Here is a 22082-nt window from a genome sequence, read left to right as displayed (position 1 = left end):
TGTCTATATATGTGTACATATATATATGTATATATATGTGTACATATATATGTATATATATATGCATATGTATATATATGTATATATATATGCATATGTATATATGTATATATGTATATATGTATATGTATATGTATATATATATATAAATATATATATAAATATATATATATATTTGGAGAGAATTTAGTATCGTTTTTCATTTTATAAAAGTAATATTACGTCAACTATCCAGATATTTTTGTCTTGGGATCTTGGGAGAGGGTGCGGTGTATGTTGGTAGTACAACTGGGTGTGAACGTTAAATACAACGCGGTCAGATCATGGACCATTTTGTCCCGACAGTGAGATTTAGTTTCATATCAAACCAGACGCATAACCACCTTCTTTTTTTTAATATCACCATAAAAGAAAATAGATCCTTCTATCTATCTATATATCTATCTATCTATCTATCTATGATTTAAAAAATGGAGGTGGAAAACCTAAGTACGCGACGTTTCGCCCATCTCGCGCAAACCTTTTCACGAGTGAAACAACTAAAAATGTTCCATGACGAGAGGGGCAATTACTTTAGGAGTACATATGCTAAATGGGAAAGAAACATATTTAAATTACATGAGTGAGCGTACGTATATACAATATTTTTGAATTTTCAATATATACGAAAACACACACACACACACACACACACACACACACACACACACACACACACACACACACACACACACACACACACACACATTTCCCTAAAACCTCTGGCCTTGATGAAGGGAAGACTAAAAATTTCTGTTATGTTTTCAAAGGATCTAAAATAACAGCAAGGGGAGACTTGATTCCAAACATTTCTCATATGTTATATCTTCCCTCTTTTGGAAATAAGATACAATTATGAATATCTCCAGTATCAAATAATTCTTACACACTGTGAAATTTACTTTATGTATGCGAATCAAAGAGGGGGAGATATAACATATGAGAAATATTTGGAATCAAGTCTCCCTTTGCTGTTATTTCAGATCATTTGAAACCATAACAGCAAGTTTTAGTCTCCCCTACATCAAGGCCAGATGTGTTGAGGATATATCAGATATTTTGTAATTTATATGCAAAACAAGGAAAACAAATGACTATGATTGAAACATTTTATGGCTGTAAAAAATGCCAAAAATAGGTTCTCGATGATGGATGATCTCCTTAATGTGCGACTTTAAGGCAAATGTCACATAGCCCGCTACACAATTCAGATCAATTGTCAAATTCTGATCAATAGTCGCTAAGATTTGAAACTTATAAAGTTGTCAAAAAAGGTATATATATATATATATATATATATATATATATATATATATATATAAACTATTTCATTTACTCACATAAAATTAATATACGAAAGTATAGATTTAATCGTAAACTTTAAGTATTTACTTCAAAAGTGATCAATACGTAGGTAGAGCCATATATATTTTATAAATTACTATATATATATATGTGTGTGTGTGTGTGTGTGTGTGTGTGTGTGTATGTGTTCTTTTTTCCGATTTTGCTGGATATCTTTTCAATTCGCCGAGCGGTGTTTTTATTTCGGTTGGCATGTTGTATATTATGGCGCCCAAAAGTTGTTGCTCGGTCATATTCTTCTCAAGCGCTTTCTATCGGTACATTCGGTCGTCGTTAGGAGCGGCTTTCTTTCTCTTTATTAAGGCTTGGTTTATTTATAGTTATTTTTTTTTATTATTGGTTATAAAAGTGGTTGCATGATGGGTAGCGTCGAATTAGTTTTATTTTTAATTTGGATTTTCTTATTTTATATTTTATTTGTTTAGTTTATTTATTGTTGGTTATTGAATACAGCTAGTATGTCAGTCCCGGTATTAAATGAGATCGGGTTAATAAGACGCTGTAGTTTTCTTTTTTTAATTAGTATGGTTTCTAGTTATTTTAATCTTCGTGTGCAATTGTTAATTGTTGTATGAGTTTCTAGAGTGGGTTCGAAGACAATCTTCGAAGGAGCAAATAAATTCATACACTGCATTAGTTTGGTTTAGTGTGGTGTTAGTTTTATTATTGTTTTAGTTATTAAATTGGAGGTTTTAAATTTAATATAATATATTATTACTTGAATCTTTTTGTTCTGGTCGGTATGTCTGGTGTATCTTTTAATTAGGTTTGTTATTATTTTTCGTCTGTTTTGACTACAAAATAAAGAAAAAGAAAACTACAATATCAACTCCTGACGACGATCGGATGTACCGATAGAAAGCGGTAGAGAAGAATATACCGAACAACAACTTTGGGCGCCATAATATACAACATGCCAGCCGAAATAAAAAAGATCGTTCGGCGAATTGAACAAATATTCAACAAAATCGGAAAAAGAAGAACTCTGTCGTGTTCAATCAGACGTGCTTGAATATATAGATGTCTTTTGAAAAAGGTTCTTTTAAAAGAACATATTTTCAACTGTACCTACAATCTTCGTCAGTGTAATATTATATATATATATATATATATATATATATATATAATACATTACACTGACAAAGACGTAGTTCTTTTAAAAGAACCTTTTTCAAAAGACATTTTGTATTCATACACATCCCCAAATAAAAAATAAATAAAGAAAACACACACACACACACACACACACACACACACACACACACACACACACACACACACACACACACACACACACACACACACACGAATAAAATGCGAATGTAGTTTGCTTTAATCATTGCTTTTAAACAAGTATGTAAGAGTATAAAGAGTCTACAACATCGACAGGAAACCGGGTGTTGAAGTGATATGGCGTATGAATAAAAACAGACAAACGAAGGTCTTATATATTTTATATCAAACGGCGACAAGGTCGTATATATTTTATAGATCTTCGTATATTTATTTATTTTTCAATAACAATCACAAATTATAAATAACCCCATATGGACTTACTGTTTGATATAACCGAGATGATTTATGTCTTTAATATTTCGAGAATAAAATCTCTTTTTCACGAAGGCAAGAAGCTGTTGTTACTTACTTTTTAAATCCCAGTAGACACATGTGTGGTTCTTGTTGAACTGAAAGAGAAATATCGTCATTGTTATTAACTAGTGGAAGGAGCCGTATCCGGTGATTAAAATACTTAGGGGTTAAACGTTCGAAAGTCACACAGTTGTAACGGAATAACACCCTGTGCTATGTTACGGTTACAAAAAAGAAAATGAATAAATAATAAAAAGAAAACGAGAAACCAAATAAAATAGAAAAAATATTAAGAGAAAAAAAGATATGACCGCCCCCCCCCAAAAAAACAAAACAAACTAGAACTTGTAAAAAATGTAATACGTAGCTTAAATAAAACTCATCAGAACGAAATTCTGCACATGTGCATTTTAGTTTTTAAGGACATTTTTTTTTCGATTTTTGAAAACGTCGGCTCGGAACAGGGGAAGACAATTCCAGAAGTTTATACGAAAGTTTAAATTTTGTAAATAAAAGTGAAAAAAAAACCAAAAAAAAACCCAACAAACAAAAACAAAAACAAAAAAACAAAAACAAAAACAAAACAAAAAATCATACACTTTCCAATAATAACTGTTCAAAACTATTCATAAATTTTAATGATTATTTTTATTTATTACGAAAGTTTAAGTTTGTAAAAATGATCACATTCAAAAAAGTCATGCATTTTTCAAATAATGATAAGTAACCACTATCATTCATTTCAGAATTTTATTTTCTTAGAAGAACTGTTCACCAAAATATTATTTTGAAAAAAAAAAAAAAAAAAATCATTTTTATAAATCAACCACTTTCAGAAAAATAAAAAATGCCTATTTTAATTTATTTCGAAATTCAAATTTTTGAATAAGAAACAAAAATGGCCCTTAAAATAATGTACAAGTGCTCGAAATTCTGTACCGAACCAGTATAGTTTTAACACGTGAAAATGATTTATAAGAATTTTTATACCGTTAAAAAAAAAGCAAAAAACAAAACAATGCGTTTTATATAAATTATGGGTACTTGTCCAAAATTCCCCATTATGACTCCCCCCCACCTCCCAAAAAACATCGTTTACACATATTCACGGTGTCCGCCATTTTGTTTGGTTTAGGAGTTCATGTGTGTGCATTATTTTAACATAAAAATTTTCAAATTGTTTCCACTCGTTAAAACTATGCGGGCTCTATAGAGAATTTAATTGTACCATAAACCCCAAAAATCACGTAAATCGATCAGGTAGGTTTTATTTTGAGAGAAGCTTTTAGCCTCTCAAATTTAAGACTAAAACGAGTAATAATATCGCGATGCCATCTTGAAAACGGCTTAAATGAACCCGAGAGATAACTCAGCATTGCGATTTTAGAAATTCTATTTTTAACATGGGGAGCAAAGGAATTGAAAAAAATACAAATTCACTTAAAAATGATTTTCTTTATAAAAATAAAATTACGTAATCAATTTATGTGATATTTTGTGTACGATATATTTTTTTTTCCGTCAAGGGCATGTACATCATAGAAATTTTTCTTTATTTTTATTAAAAAAAATTTTTCACGGAGGGGGATTCCGGACAAGCACCAAATGACGTTTTTTTTGCTTTTTTTTTTTTTTTTTTTAAAAAGTTTTCGTTTACGAGTTTTCGAGAGTTAACTATTCTGTACTTTTACTTCCAAATCCTCTGATAAAAATTCGTCTCACCTCAACATTGGGGACTGTATATGTTACAGGATCCGTAAGATTTCGGAGTTCTCTCCCTTTGACTTTCACGAAGATGACGCTTTGACTGTCAACATTGTCCACGTCGGTTTCATTTTGCTCAATGTACAATTTTGCGTTATTGTAGGCGATCAACTGGACTCGTTCAGGAACGGCACTTTCCTGGTTCGTTGTCGTTAAAGCATTAGAAGGAATAGTAAATTTAAGTTTCTGTAAAAAGTAAAATAAAATACAATAAGCATATAAAAAAAAAAAGGAATAAATAGAAATAATATTAAATAAAGAAATTTAGTTTTCTCCCACTGCAAGAACTTAGACACCAGGGTCGGAAAGTGGGATTGAGAAGTTAGCGCCACAGAAGAGTGGCACTCGGACCTGCAAAAAGTGACTGGGCAGCCCCGTCGGCATTGCTTGGCCAGGGCACCTCAGGCGATTAACCCCTTCTCCAAGAGAGAAGGCACAGGTAAAATCAGCAGAGACCAGATCATTAAAGGAATGGTCTAATCTGTGTTGATTTTGTAGGCGCAGGATATAAATCCCAAAGCAACTTTATGTGTGTGTGTGTTCGTTCCCTATAGACTCCTAAATGACTGGGTTCATTAAAAAAAAATCACACAAATGTACTTTATGTGCCTGGCAGTGTTCTTCGATAGGTTTCGTATCGGAATGTCTTTGATAAGTATCGATAATCGACAATCGAAAAAATCAGTTCAAGAAGGAACAGGCAATTTTGACTAACGTTAACGCCTTATACAGCTTAACATCACAAGCGCATTTGGGAAGTTTTATTACTGCTCAAGCAGAAAGACACAGTATATAAAATTAACAGTCGGTTCTTTAATATGACAGGGGCGCGTTCGAAATTTATGTTTCTTTTTAGACCACACTTGACGCATGATAATTGGCTTTTGCATTTCAAACTTTAATTAAGCCAGTATATAAAAAATAATTTTATAAAATCAATATTAGGTTCTCTACAGTGCACTGTAGACTACAATCTATTGTGGACTCAGGCGGGGAGGCATGTGAAGATTTGTCCCGGTTCACCGAAATTTGAATGAAAATAGACCATTTAATCGATTTCGATGACAATAAAAATATGGGAGTGTGAAACATTCGTTGATCATCATTTAATCCCGGGCAACGTCGTGTATCCGTGCAAGTAATAAACTAAAAGGATCAAAGTGTAATGATGATAATTTCTATTTTAGTTTAAAGATAAGGATAAGAGTTATCTCCCTTACATTTTGAGCATTTTATGCACTAAAAATTTTAATAGGATAACCAGGAACTGAACTATCGCGAGTTGCAAAACAATACGAGTATTTCTGATGACACAAAGAAGAAGAAAAAAAAAAAAAAAAAAGGGGCACCAGCCATGGACGTTGTTTAATTTTCTTCCTGTGTTTGTCTTCCTATGTTTATAGGGAGGTATGTGGCAGTTGGACATTAAAAAACACGCCGGACTTATTAAAGCACATTCACTGAAATGAAATGGTTGAAATTGAAAGTTAACAATTGAAGGATTTTCTTTTTATGCCATTAATTTTTAAAAACGAGAAAAATAAGAAAGAAAGGAAACGTCTCAAACTGGAAAGCTAAAAAAACGTAGAAATCGGTATATAAGGCAGAAAGAAAAGAAAGAAAAATAAAGCCTCGTTATGGAAATTAATTTACTATATAATAATAAAGGGATAGAGAGAGAGAGAGAGTGAGAGAGAAAGAGAGAGAGAGAGAGGGAGAGAGAGAGAGAGCATTTTATTTCTTTATTTCTTTACTTGTCGGGTAGACTTTTATGCCACTGGACATATTTCGCTCTCTCTCTCTCTCTCTCTCTCTCTCTCTCTCTCTCTCTCTCTCTCTGTATATAGATATTTTAAATGGAAAACTTATTTTTTCATTATTCATGATTAAAAGTAAAAAAGTAATACAAAAAGTCAGCCGACCGGTTTCGCCCTAATTCAACAATAGCTGTATCGAAAGATACGCCTTTTTAGGGGAATACAAAAAGGCGTGATTGGTCTCTAAGATAATTCTCTATTGTATACATACCATAAAATATTGCAGCATTAAGAATTGACTATATAATGGTATACATTGAATTAAAAAAAAAATCTTAATGCTGCACTATTTTAAGTTGTAAATTTTTTATATTTTTTACTACAGTATTTTGTCCTTTTTTTTCCAGTTTTAACAACCAGTCCTTTACTTTTCCATGTTTAAGCTTAACCATATTACTTTGTATGCTCGCATTTTTCTATTGTAATCCATGATTTTTCCAAACTTCCAAGAAATTCACTTGTTATTTGTTTAATTTCAGTTTTATTTTTTTGACCCTTAAATATAACATACACATATGTAATAACTATGTACGACACTCCTCTGCTTTCAATAAAATGCACCCAATTATCTCCCTTTCGTTATTTCATTCTCTCTGTTCCACTTGTTACCTCGCTTTTCGCGAGAGCGGAGTATTGGTCGCAACAATAGTCACTGAAGCGACGTGGTTGCTAGGGAAACCAGTCATAAAAACGTCGCTCACTTCCTTACGTTTTTTTTTACGATTTTGAACACCGGTAAATTCATCATAACTTTTGTTTTACTAAACGAAAATTGAAAATTATTTTTCACAATATAGCTGAAAAGGTGATCTATAAACTGTAATAATTTTTTGAAATTTGGTTGAAAAATGAGTGAGCGGTGAAGCTTTAAAGCAGTTATAAATGACTAAAACTGCCACTTACCTATATATTCAGACACTACCGTGTTTAAATTATATATATATATATATATATATATATATATATATATATATATATATTAAGTAATGTGATTGATAATTTAAAATTTGAAAAATCAAATTTCAACTAAATTAAAAATCCGTTTCATAAGAAGGAACAACAACAAAATCAATTATCTGTACGATCGTTTCGGAAAACAATGGACTATATACAATATAAAAATCTAATATATAAGGAACTTAATAAAAATTATAAAACAACAAATAAATCAGCACTAAATAAAATAAATAATGATGCAAAAAACATTTTAACTAAACTTAAAATAGATAAATACACAGAAATAACAGTACCAGGTACCACGAGATTTACTTTAAAGGACCACAAACACAGCTTTAATAGTAACCCTACTATTAGACTCATTTGCCCCTCGAAATCAGATATAGGACTAGTTAGTAAAAACATATTAGATAGAATTATCCCAAAAATTAAATCCATAATAAAATACCCACTATGGCAATCTTCCAACCAAGTAATCGACTGGTTTTCTAACATTCAAAATGAGAATAACGTTAAATTTCTTTCTTTTGACATTGAATCATATTACCAATCTATATCACCTATCCTACTAAATAAATCTCTATTAATGGCACGAAAATTAACTAATATAACTCAAGACGAAATTAAACTAATACTTATAGCTAGAGAGTCTTTAATAACCTTTGATAATAAGTATTGGACCACGAAAAATACCCCTAACCACTTCAACATTTTAATGGGCTCGACGGATTCGACTCAGGTCACTGATCTAGTTGGCCTTTTCCTTTTAAATGAAATACATTGTATACTCCATAAACAGTTCAAACTTGAAGGAGGACTATACAAAGATGATGCACGTTTCGTAACCAACTCTACAAATAATAATTACGAAAAAGCAACTAAAGCTCTACATAAATTATTTAAAAATTATGGACTTAGTATAACAATCGACCCTAATAAAAAAATTGTTAATTTCTTAGACATAACCTTAAATCTTGAGAATTCTACCTTTGAACCCTATCATAAACCTAACCAATCCCTACTATATGTCCACGATGAATCAAACCACCCTAAATCAATATTAAAATCAATAGTTCCCAATATCGTTTTAAGAATTTCTAGACTGTCTTCTACTAAATCCATATTTATCAAAAATGAAAAATATTACAATGAAGCCCTTAAAAACTCGGGATACAATTCGCAAATTAAATTCATAAACAAAAATGATAGAAACATAAACTGCATTGAAAATAAACCTATTAAGAGCGTAATAACATATAATATGGCAATGTCTTCCCGTATACGAGTTAAGAAAAATAACCAAGAGACAAAAAATGATAAAACCAAACCACAAATATTAGATAATAATACAAATAAACAACAAACCAAAACCCGTAAACGTAAGAATAGACATAAGGAGACCATATGGTTCAACCCTCCATATTCCAAAAACCTAGAGCCAAACATAGCCAGAGAATTTTTTAAAATACTAGATAAGAACTTTAAAGCCCCCCATAGATATAATAAAATTTTCAATAAGAACACAATCAAAGTCTCTTACTCTACTATGCCTAACCTTCATCAAAAAATAATTATCTCTAATAATAAGAAAATTAATAAGCTACAAAATACAACTATACAAAATACATCAGACTGTAACTGTAGAAGAAAAAATAAATGTCCCCTACAAGGCTCATGCAAAATTAAAAATGTTATCTATAGCTGCACAGTATCAAAAACCCCAAATCTACATGAATCTATTAACAGCCATAACTCAACTACCAGATTAAATAATGACACCAACTTAAACCAATCTACCGATCAATTACAAACCAACCCCCCATATAATAATCCAGCACTAGACCTAACGGAAAATAATCACAATAAACAAGAGGCAATATATTTTGGTTCCACATCTGGCCTAATAAAACATAGAATTTCAACGCACAAACATTCTTTTAAAAATAACTCTCTGTCAAACCAAACTACTCTATCCAACTATATTTGGCAACTAAAAAATAGCAATATTTCTTTCAACTTAAAATGGCGAGTAATTGAGTCTCGCCATATAAACCAGGAGATAAATTCTGTGCACTATGTACAAAAGAGACCCTAAAAATTTTAAAATACGAAGATATAAAAAATGCAACCACACTTTTAAATTCAAGGCAGGAACTAATATTTACATGTAGTCATAAACGTTGGTTTAAATTTAATAAATATAAACCACCTTAAATCATGATAAATTACTTATTAGTAAAAATAGATTAGAATCTTTTTTTTTTAATAAATTAAGTTAGACTAATTATCCCCCTTGCGCCCTTAATAAAAGAAAATATGACTAATTATCCCCTCTTACATTATGAAATTATATAAACAACATTCGAAATATAAACCGTGGCGTCTTTAAATCAAAAGTACGCTAACGGAAATAACTTATTACACGGACGTCCCCCCTTTTAAAATTCATCATTCAAAGAGGTGAAAAACTATAGCAAACATATATATGAGTATTTTAACCATAGTTCCTGATTTCAAAAGGCGAAAAATTAAAAGGTACATTTTTATACCTATATTTTTTATGTATATAACTGTATATCTATGTATATGTGTGTCTATTTTTTCATATATATGCATATATATATTTTTAATATTTTACTCAAAGCAAATTTATAATTCAAATTCAAATCTATATTTACTCTTTTTCTTTTCTATCTATAACCTATATTAAACTTCTTATCAATTTTAAATCCAGACCTTTTATTTTAATTTTTTTCAGATACATCTGCCTTACTTTTAATGCTAGGTTTATTTATGGTGTCTTTTAAATTTAATAAAAACCCTTCAAAATTTGCTGACGAGGAGACCTTGCTTATTAAAAAACTATATGTAATAATTATTGTTCGTAACTGGATGTCTACCACAATAAAAAGCACTGTTTTCCGAAACGATCGTACAGATAATTGATTTTGTTGTTGTTCCTTCTTATGAAACGGATTTTTAATTTAGTTGAAATTTGATTTTTCAAATTTTAAATTATCAATCACATTACTTAATATTGAATCAGCTCTAGGATATCTACCTATCGAGCTTATTATATATCTAAATTACAACGAGCACTTTCTCTTTCCCGTATTTCAATTAAACTAGTAATTTCACTGTTACATTGAAATACACTCAGCTCTTTAGACTATTGCTCTAATCTCCTTTAAATTATATATATATATATATATATATATATATATATATATATATATATATATATATATATATATATATATATATATATATATATATATATATATTCAGGTTTGAGGTGTTCAAAAGTCGGGACTAATGAAGACAACGAGGTTGTTAGATAGTGCTCAATAAAAAGAGCAAAATATTTTCTTTTTATTTTATTTTTGGCGTCGAGAGATTCTGGGTCGCCTGAGGAAGTCTCTTCGACTGAAACAGATGGCTATTTGTAGCGACCATATGTAACTGTCTACCCTCAAATAATAATAATAATAATAATAATAATAATAATAATAATAATAATAATAATAATAATATATATGTGTGTGTGTGTAAGATTATGAATTTAAACTATAAATTAGGATTTACATATAATTTATTGTTCGACAAGGGAATGCACAATTCACATTTAGAAATTCCTTATTCCGCGTTTTAAGTTTATAGAATTACTGAATTAGTAAACTTAACAATACGCACGCGCGAGCACATGCACAGGCGCGCGCACACAAACAACAAAAACAACAAACAAAGAAACTACAAACCCTTTTCTGGTCATTTTCGAACGCTGTTGTGAGTTTCAGTGATTTCCCTGGTGTTATTATGGACGGAGAGATTTTGTCTGCGAACAAAATGACGTTGGAACTCTTCACATTCACAGAAGAGTTTGCAGGAATTGTGACATTAGCAGTAAAATCTTCTAAGAGCTGCGTAAGCCTGATTTGAAAGAAAAAAGAAAAAGATAACAGTCATTCATTACATTATTTTAAACTAGCATTTAAGCCCGGCGTTGCCCGGATGTTTGGAGGTGTATGTTGAGCAAAAAAAAAAAAAAAAATCAATTTTTTTTATGACCCCTTAAAATTTATTGCTTTGGGCTCAAATCAAGTAATTAAGTTAGATCCATGTCCAAGTAACCTATATCTAAAATTTTAAGAGTTTAGACCCAAAAATGTCGGAGGAGTTTGGTAGAGTTCTCAAAGGTCAAATCGTTGAAATTTGACCCCTTAACAGCCAAATTTCTGACCGAAAATGAATCACAAAGATTTTCCCAAATCTCAGTATCCTGTATATCAAATTTTGAGTGTAGACTGAAAATTGACAGAGTTATTGCGTAGGGAAATGTACAGTGACACACACACACAGACAGACACGTTCACTTTTATAGATATATAGATCACTTGAATTTCATTTATTTCTTTTTTGTTACTCTTTTACACTCTCAAACAAAGAAATATTTCCACATGGACGTAAGGAACTACTATTTGGAATTGTGTCTAACAGGGTCTAATTTAGAAACATGCAACAGTTTAGTCCTATGCAAGTCAAAACGTACATGCTGTTTAACAAAAATATAAAAGAAATTAGCATGGAATACAAATTTCAATACTACCAGGCAGACTGGCGTTGACCGGTCGTAAAATACGCATAAATATTATATTTTAATTCATACAGAAATTGAGACCTGTGAGTACTATGCTTTTTCTAAACAGTTCACTTCTTGTAAGTAAGTAAGTAAGTAAGTAAATAATAATAATAATAATAATAATAATAATAATAAAAACCAACTTCAGCTGAGATCGAAACCAGAACCTAAAGATAGTGAGTCAAATACGATAACCATTAGGCCAGCTTGATACGTTCTCAGTATTTTCAAGCCTACTTACTCTTAACATAAAGAATCTGTCTTGTGAACGATCCACGGGCAGTGATATGTTTGTTCACATTACATATAAACTTCTGCATGCTAGTACAATCAGGGAAACAGGAAACAGGGTGGGCATTACAAAATCTAGCAGTTCAAGGGAAGAAACTATTATAGTAAATGGCTTTCCGGCATGTAGGCACTTCATGTATGCATTTCAGGGGGTGGTATTTTGCTACTTGTCGAGTAAGTCGGGAGTATGCACATGTGTTATGAGTTTATCAGAGCCAACCCCATTTAAAGTATTTGTAAAACAGCCACAGGTATTCCGCATTGCAGCGATGGGACAGAGGTTGGAGCTTGACCGATAGTGCCGGACCTAATAGATATAAAACTCTTTTTTTTTTTTTTAACCCTATCTGAGAGACTAGTGGTAATAATACTACATGCATGGGCGAATTATGGCGTTGTAGGGATATAGGATACTCTCTAGTGTGAGAATTTATAGTAGAGGGAACTCAACCTTTTTTGCAGCAGCTTTGGCAATGTCCTTAATCTATTTGTGCCATTCAAGTTCACGTGTTAGCTTAAAAGGAGAGGATTTTAAAACATCCAGCCAACTAAGCCAACCGATAAGAGATGTCAAGCATATAGCTGCCCGTTTTAATAACACTTAGGGATGTTGGCGATCTTCACGTAGCCCCTCTGTTGTATGTAGCTTATTCAAACCAGAACACCTGACACGTCACGTCCGATCCCCATTGGAATATTTCCGGTGCAATTCACCGGTCACAAAGTTTGATACATGTCAAAATATGTCACCATTCAAATCGCTGTTGTCCACTCATCACTAGATAGATAGATATATAGATAGATAGATTACAGACAATTAAATGCTTCTAACCGGCTATTATCTAACACCTCCTGTGAGTACCGAATGTCTTTCTATGAAGAATTCTAACTAGAAAGATATTGGGGAAACTAATGCCAACGATAGAATCATCTCATCACGCGAAATGAATTAATAAAGGGAGTGGTAACGGGTTGGAGTAGCAGACGAAGGCAGCTTTGGAATCTTGAATCATCGACCCCGAAAGCGTCTGGTGGATGATTTCACGCAAGGAACAACGATGGCGGCTGTCTGTGAGACGGAAACCGAGGGCCTAGAAAGCAAATGCCAATCTACCAGCCCTAATCTTTTTTTTACGCGGACAACTGCTTAACAACTCAAAATACTGTCAAGAACATGACCGTTTCAGAATTGCTATTCGAGTTGCAACGATCAAGACAGGCCACGCTGACTCCTAACCAATCATAATACAATTGTAACAGATGTTTGTCCGTCTCAACGACGAGAACCATTATTAGGATCATGATTATCCTGGAAGCATGATGGATAACACACTCTGAATTGAGAAGTAAGTGTTAATGCATCAAAACGAAGCTTCTATCTTTACATCATCAACGCTGTGATCCTCATCTGGCATCAATTGAAATGAATGGCTCTCGTCTTGGGGAGGCCCCATGTTTTGACAAGCTTCTGAGCTTGACCTTTACTCCCGATCTGAAATGGAACAAGTACATCGTTGTCAAGGTCGCTAGAAAAAAAAAATGGTGGGATCGTTCTACCACTTTAGTAGATATCTCACTGCTGATGCTATTCTCTACCTATATAAGAGCCAGGTACGCCCAAGGATGGAGTACTGTTGGCACCTCTGGGCAGGAGCTGCTAGAAAGATCTTATCCTGCCTTGACAAAGTTCAAAATAGACTTCGTAGCCTAGTGGGGGTTGCACTTTTCTTTTCCCTGCAACCTCTTTCCCACGGAAGAGACATTGCGAGCCTGCCTCTGCTTTATCAATTTTTTTTCATGGCAAGTGCTCGCCTGAGCTCCAATCTATGCCCTTCATCGCCAAACTTTCATGAAAAACATTCGTCTAGCTGAAACCACTATCAATACTATCCTTCACTCTTTATATATGCCTAAACCTAAACGTAGACCCCATGAACAAAGCTTCTTTCTTACAACTGCACGCATGTGGAACTCTCTTCCGTTTACCTGCTTTCCAGCTGACTATAATTTAGTCGTCTTCAAGTCCAATGTAAACAAATTCTTGATGAGCCATCCCCTTAAGTAATCCAATTTACCAAATCTCCACGATTAACGATTACTACGATATTGTCCCATTGACTACTGTACACTCATTAACCCTTATCCTCAAGTGGTATCCGGGCCTTGATAAGTGCTGACTCTTATTTAAAAGCAAAAGTGTTGTAACCTTACCACATCTGTTTTAGCAGTTGCTTGATTCCTGTGGCAAAGAGAAGTCCAGGACATCTAAAACAATTCCGAGATAAAGAGAGAGCACTTACAGCACCTTGTATTCCCAAATGGTCATCCATTTTAGTACCGACCAGGTTTAACAAAGCTTAATTTGGGTGATCTAACAGGAACCGGTATGTCAGCGTGATAATACCGTATACAATTATAATAGAATCAAAACCAACTTACCTTTCACTTGTTTTGTTCATTTCGTTGCTTCTAGCCATTACAGTAGTGTTTGCAGCCAACATGTTGCTAATAACTTGGACCATGTTACTAGCTATCTATAAACAAGAATTAACACACATAAATAATACGTGGGAGTTAATCTATATATATCTATAAAAGTGAACGTGTCTGTGTGTGTGTCTGTGTACATTTCCCTACGCAATAACCTTGTCAATTTTATGTCTACAGACTGGAAATTTGATACACAGGGTACTGAGATTTGGGAAAATCGATGTGATTGGTTTTCGGCCAGAATTTTGGCTGTACAGGGGGTCAAACTTCAACGATTTGACCTTTGAGAACTCTACCAAACTCCTCCGACAATTTTGGGTCAAAACACTTGAAATTTTAGATATAGGTTACTTAGACATGGATCTAACTTAATAACTTGATTTGAGCCCAAAACAATAAACGTTAAGAGGTCATAATAGGGGTCAAAGTTAAAAAAATTGACCTTTTTTTTTTTGCTCAACATACACCTCCAAACACCCGGGCAACGCCGGGCTGAAATGCTAGTTATAATAATACTAAAAGTTTCTAATGCAGAGTTCCATTCAAGGGAAGTAATGCATATAGCAATGTAAGTGGAGCGTGTACACTCGGCTAGTCAAACTTAGAGCCCCGGGAGGGTTATAGGAGCCAGTCTGTGTTGTAATAAGGGTCGCACCCCTACAATTACCCCTAAAGTCGTTTAATAAAAAAAACACTTCAGGATTTGTTTAATTCTAACTTAGAGACATGCTAGAGTTCAGTCCTATTTCAGAATGCAAGTCGAAACGTACATGCTTTTTAACAAAAATATAACAAAAGAAATTGGCATGGGATAGAAATAGGGTGTCTCCATTTCAATACTAGCAGGAAAATTGGCGTTGCCCGGTCGTAAAATACGCATATATATTATATATCAATTCATACAGAAACTGAGACATGTCCATAGGAGTATTATATATATATATATATATATATATATATATATATATATATATATATATTCTAAACAGTTCACTTCGTGTAAGTAATAAAAAAAAACTAACTTGAGCTGAGATTGAAACCAGAATCTAACAGTGAGTTAAGTACGATAACCATCAGGCCAGCTTGACATGTCCTTAGTGTGTTCAAATCTACTTATTCTTAACATAAAGAATCTGTCATGTGAACGATTCACGCATGCTCATTTGTGAAACAGTTGACAAACAGATAAAAATCTGAAGACCCCCCCCCACCAATTTTTTAAATTTTGACCTCTTAGGACCCCTATTTTCTCGAAAAAAAAAATGATTAAAAGTTTTCCACGTGTCTGAATACACTATATACCAAATTTCGGGTCTGTAGATCAAAAATTTGTTGAGCATTTAGGTTGAGAATTGTCCTCTCTCTCTCTCACACACACACACACACACACACACACACACACACACACACACACACACACACACATTTTCACTTTTATAGATATGTAGATAACGAAAATTTAAATTAATGGTTCAATTCGATTTGAATGCAACAGCAACAAATCCAATGCACATAAAGCACAATAGTTTCAAAATGTACAAGCGTGCATACTTCGTACGCATTTGCATCCGCGCTATGTCTCTCTCTCTCTCTCTCTCTCTCTCTCTCTCTCTCACACACACACACACACACACACACACACACACACACACACACACACACACACACACAGACAGATAGATAGATAGATAGATAGATATTATAACTTACATTTTTATCCTTTAAAGAGTAGGAGAATATTTCTTCAAGTTTTTCAGTCACATTGGCCACTTGTTCGGCTGTCAGTGTCTTCGGGTCTCCAGTCATCGAACAAAGCTTCTTCATAGCATTTGACGCTTCGCCCAATCCAATCTGTCATAAATCAGACAATAATAAAAAAGACATTGATCAGTTCAGACCATTCTAAAAAAAAAAAAAAAAAAAAAAAAAAATCAGCTCAACATTTCTTTAAAACATCGTCATCGAAATGTATTGATCGAAGACCTTTTCATCCCTCTACTTTCTCTTTCTCACAGGAGAGACGTTGCTTGCCTTATCTCTGCTCTATTGTTATTTTCATTGCAGGTGTGCGACTGAGTTTCACTCTATGCCCCCTCCCCCCCATTAAACACTCGCAACAAATACTCGTCTAGCTACAACAACTATCAACAATTTCTCTTACTTTCTATCTGTGCCTAAAACTAAAGGAGATGCCATGAGCAAAGTAAATTTCCCAGAACTGCTCGTATGTGGAATACAATACCGTGATGCTGCTTTCCAGCTGACTGTAACATGTCCTTTTACAAGTCTAATATAAAATTCCTGTTAAGCCCTACTCTTAAATAATTAAACCCTTCGCAAGTTTAACTATCATTAATCATCACGGTGTTGTCTTACTGTATACCTGCCGCCTATAAAATCTTATCCTCGAGTGGCCTTTGGGCGGTGATACGCGGTGATACCTTATAGTTAAAAAAAGATTATCTGATCGCACAGGCTTACAAGTATTAGGAGAGTAAAATGTGGACCTTGGGAGTTTACCCTCGGCAGCCTCATAACTCTTGCTTTCTTTAGTCCTCACATTCCATGAGTGATGCTTCTGACAAAAGGGTAAAAATTGCTGTTTTGTGGATCGGTATCTAATATAACTTACTGTTAGTTTTTGATCTTGAAATATTACTTTTTAACTCCTTATATCAAATGGCTCAGTATCTTGTCCTAAGCGATTTCCATAACAAAATTATACACGAGAAATGAACATGTACTACACTGCTCCCTAAAAAGAGGAGGTGATGCTTGGGAAAATGGTATTATGAGGAGCAAACAAATACTACACTACCCTTACCCCAAAATGAGGTAATACGTGGGGGATGGTCCCATAGCAACAAAACATATACGATATTACCCCTCTCCCAAGGATGAGGCAATAACTAGGACGATCCTCTCCCCTTAAGAAGATAATGCCTGGAATGCATGACATCAGAACAGATAATGCCTGGAATGCATAACATCAGAACAGGTGCGACACTATCTTCTCTATACTATTTACGACCATAGTGCAATAGTTGCTTGAAATAGTATCGTTCTTCTTTTTTTTTTTTTTTGCAGACAGATACCAAATCTCCATTATTTATCTATTATGTGAATTCACTGGAGAAGCTATTATTTCATACTCACTTGGATGCTCTCATGCCAGTTGTTATGTGTGATTTAATGTTTGTTATTATCAAATAACGAGTATTCTTTCGCCTGGAATCTGAGTAACAGTAAGTCTACCAAGATTTCCAGTATTCTCCATTCAATTCCATCATTATTATAAGTCCATTTGTGCGCACGCATTATCTACTCAAGCCATTCCAGATTTCTAACATTCTGATCTTTCGGTAACCAAATAATTTTGCCTTCTCGCAACAGTTATTAAGCATACGCTTAAGCATGATATTTTAATTTATGCAGATTGCTTACGTATTATTATACAATCAATTGTCTATTGAATATTATATATTACAAGGAATAATTTACCCGGTGGACTAATTCGCACCCCTTCCCACAAAAAAAAAAAAAATAATAATAATGATAATGTCGTCAATCCAATTCCGTCTGTGTTTGTTTACAATATCACGTTAGCTGATCTTTGGGCTTGACGATCTTAAAAAAAATAGTATTTCTTCTCTTATTGATAAAAAAAAGAAGAAATTTTACAGGGGAATATTTTACGTTACACCGGCCAAGGTTATACAGTGTAACGTAAAATATTCCCCTGTAATTTTCTTTTTTTTTATCTATAAGAGAAGAAAGACTATTTTCAGGATCGGATTTTTTCGATTTTCGATACTTATCTGATGAATTTCTGTGCAAGACATATCTAAGAAAACTGGCAGAAATATAAATTACCTTTGTGTGAAATTTGCAAAAGATAGGCTCAGCCGTTTCGGAACCTATGATGAAGGAACTCTGTCTCACACGCACAAAGTGACTTTTATATAAGAGTAGGATTTGAGAACTATGATTAATTTACAGGATGAATGGCAGATATTTGTTGATATTGGACTTGAAAACAAGCATGTTTTAATCCGGGGAAAAACACTCCCGCGATAACGTGTTCAACATGTGGCAAGTGGTTTGGAAAAAACTCTGTTCATGTAAGTTCCGTTTGCTTTTAGGCACACTGAGAGAAAAAGGAGAATTCTTTGTAGTGTTTGTAGAAAGACGAGTTTTTGATGAGATCTTACGAGGAGTGTACATGTTGAAACATTCTTGATTCTCATGAAACACATTCTTTTATTTGTGATGTTCTGCAGTTGTGTATTGATTGACTATTTATGCCACTGGGTTCGGAGATTATGGGAAAATCAAACCTGCGGGGTTGAACATCATCTACCCCCGGTCTTCAGTAGCTTTAGGCCAGTTACCGAGGACAGTGGTTCATGTGGTATTCAACCCCACAAGTTTGACTTTACCAGTAACCCCCGAAAATGACTAATCTATCTATATATCTATAAAAGTGAACGTGTCTGTGTGTGTCTGTGTGTGTGTCTGTGTGTGTGTTTTTGTACATTTCCCTACGCAATAACTCTGTCAATTTTTAGTCTACAGACTCGAAATTTGATATACAGGGTACTGAGATTTGGGAAAATCGATGTGACTGGTTTTCGGCCAGAATTTTGGCTGTTAAGGGGGTCAAACTTCAACGATTTGACCTTTGAGAACTCTACCAAACTCCTCCGACAATTTTGGATCAAAACACTTGAAATTTTAGATATAGGTTACTTGGACATGGATCTAACTTAATAACTTCATTAGAGCCCAAAACAATAAACATTAAGGGGTCATAATAGGGGTCAAATTTAACAAAAATTGACCTCTGCGGTCTCTACCAAATTACTCAGACAATTTCTGGTCTAAACATTTGAAATTTTACATAAAGGGTATTCAGAGATAGGGCAAGCGTTTTCATCGGTTTAGGTCGAAAGCCTTTAGTTACCAATATATAAATGTATGTATTATGTGTGTTTGCATGCCTGCCTAAAATTTTGAACAGAGAGGACAGATTTTTACAAGATCAGTATCGTTTTAAAGTTCGACCTTTCATACGGCAAATATCGAAAAATTGGCTAAAAACATTAATATATTCATCTGCAACTGGGCACTTTTCTACAGGAGGGGGTCGCTTTTTTCGCCGATATTTTTGAGAGCCATCCTCTCATTTCGATTGTCTAGCCTTAATTAAAACTTACGTCACTTCCGGTTTGGCAGTGGTCGTAATGGCAAAGACGTCACGTTTGTTTCGCCGTTCTTTTCCCCCTTCGGGGTACGGGTCCGAGCCTGCTTTCCTACTATCACTTATTTTTTTTTTTTTGCTCAACATCCAAACACCCGGGCAACGCCGGGCTTAAATGCTAATATATCTATAAAAGTGAACGTGTCTATGTACATTTCTCTACACAATAATTCTGTCAATTTTCAGTCTACAGACTCGAAATTTGATATACTGGGTACTGAGATTTGGGAAAATCTTTGTAATCCGTTTCGGCCAGAAATTTGGCTGTTAAGGGGTCAAAGTTCAACGATTTGTACCTTTTAAAACTCTAACAAACTCCTCCGACAATTTTGTGTCTAAACTCTTACAATTTTAGATATAGATTACTTGGACATGGATCTAACTTAATAACTTGATTAGAGCCCAAAACAATAAATGTTAAGGGGGTCATAATAGGGGTCAAAGTTTAAAATAATTTGACCTCTGCGGGCTCTACCTAATTACTCAGACAATTTCTGGTCTAAACATTTAAAATTTTGCATAAAGGGTATTCAGAGATAGGGCAAGCTTTTTAATCGGCTTGGATCGAAAATTTGAGCTATCAATATATAAATGTATGTATTTATGTATGTTTGCATGTCTGCCTAAAACTTTCGATAGAGACGACGGATTTTCACAAGATCAGTATCATTTTGAAGCTCCACTTATCAGACGACAAATACAGAAAAATTGGCTAAAACATTAATTCCTTCACCCTCAACTGGGCACTTTTCTACAGGGAGGGGGCTCGCTTTTTACGCCGGTATTTTCGAAAGTCATCCCCTCTTTTCGATTGTCTAGCCTTAATTTAAACCTACGTCACATCCGGTTTGGCGGTGGTCGTAACAGCAAAGACGTCAGGTTTTTTCCGTTCTTTTCCTCCTTCGCGGTACGAGTTCGAGCCTGCCTTCCTACTACCACTTTTTTTTTTTTTTTTTGCTCAACACACTCCTCCAAACACCAGGACAACGCCGAGCACCTATGCTAGTCTATATATAATTGCACAGCGTCGTTGATATATATTGCAGCTTGATGTCTACTCAACTCCGCTGATGATAATGATACAGATTCTCATGTTCAATGATAATGGTTGCTTTTTTTTGTTCCTTTTTTCTTAATATTGATGTTCTGGGATATGACCTTAAACTATATGCGATGGTGAGGCCCCAGCTTGCGGGCTTTGGGAAGTGTTGGACCACCCTTTAATTGCCATTGCTACCAGGTCCACTCTGACCCGGAGTGGTAGTATCTGTTAGGGTCCCAACTATGGGTTAAATAGGAACCGACTTGAAAAGAAAAACAGCAGCAACAACAAAAACAAACAAACAAACAAATATATTCTATTAAAATGTTTTTCTTCAAAATAACTGATTCGGCATTAAATAACCTGAAAAGAGGAAGACTAGCAACGTCTCTTCTGTGAGAAAGAGCCTATAGAGACCAGAAGATATCACCCCCCCCCACTAGATAACGATGTCAATTTTCTACTCTGTCAAGGACGAGTGCTGTTAGCGACATCTCCCCAGGTGTGTGTTAAGATTTGGGATGGATAAAGGAAGCGACATAGGTCTGGCCCGATAACACATTATGCATGTGTCGTAGGGCTTGGCCCAATTCTGCTGAGTGAATTATAATGGTGCGCAGGTGGCAAGAAGACAAAAGAGAGAGAGAGAGAGAGAGAGAGAGAGAGTGAGAGAGAGAGAGAGACAGACAGGCTGACAGACAGACAGACAGACAGACAGAAAAAAATAACCACTTTTGTTCGAATTTGCAATTTAAGATATAAAAAACTGTTTCAACCGGTTATTCGACAAAAGATGAGGCGAGGGTTCAAAAGTGCTACAGGTGATTG

At 34.1% G+C, this 22082-nt stretch overlaps 1 protein-coding gene across 2 annotated transcripts in view; it reads right to left on the bottom strand.

Annotated features, from left to right (window-relative positions):
* Positions 1 to 22082, bottom strand: part of LOC145252560 (adhesion G-protein coupled receptor G6-like) — a 283790-nt gene that overhangs the window by 25641 nt on the left and 236067 nt on the right. For both annotated transcript variants that reach the window (XM_080112126.1, XM_080112127.1), the window contains exons 7-11: positions 16663 to 16803; positions 14902 to 14996; positions 11291 to 11462; positions 4717 to 4944; positions 3050 to 3089 (exon numbers count right to left, since the gene is read on the bottom strand). In XM_080112126.1, coding sequence (XP_079968252.1) covers positions 3050 to 3089; positions 4717 to 4944; positions 11291 to 11462; positions 14902 to 14996; positions 16663 to 16803 — 676 coding nt within the window. The remainder of the gene's footprint in view (positions 1 to 3049; positions 3090 to 4716; positions 4945 to 11290; positions 11463 to 14901; positions 14997 to 16662; positions 16804 to 22082) is intronic.

Source organism: Euprymna scolopes, chromosome 29 (genome assembly GCF_053919585.1).
Source record: "Euprymna scolopes isolate OS-2025 chromosome 29, ASM5391958v1, whole genome shotgun sequence".
Lineage (NCBI taxonomy): Eukaryota > Metazoa > Mollusca > Cephalopoda > Sepiida > Sepiolidae > Euprymna > Euprymna scolopes.
Note: the sequence above shows the minus strand (reverse complement) of the source record. Positions and strands in the feature narration are given on the sequence as shown.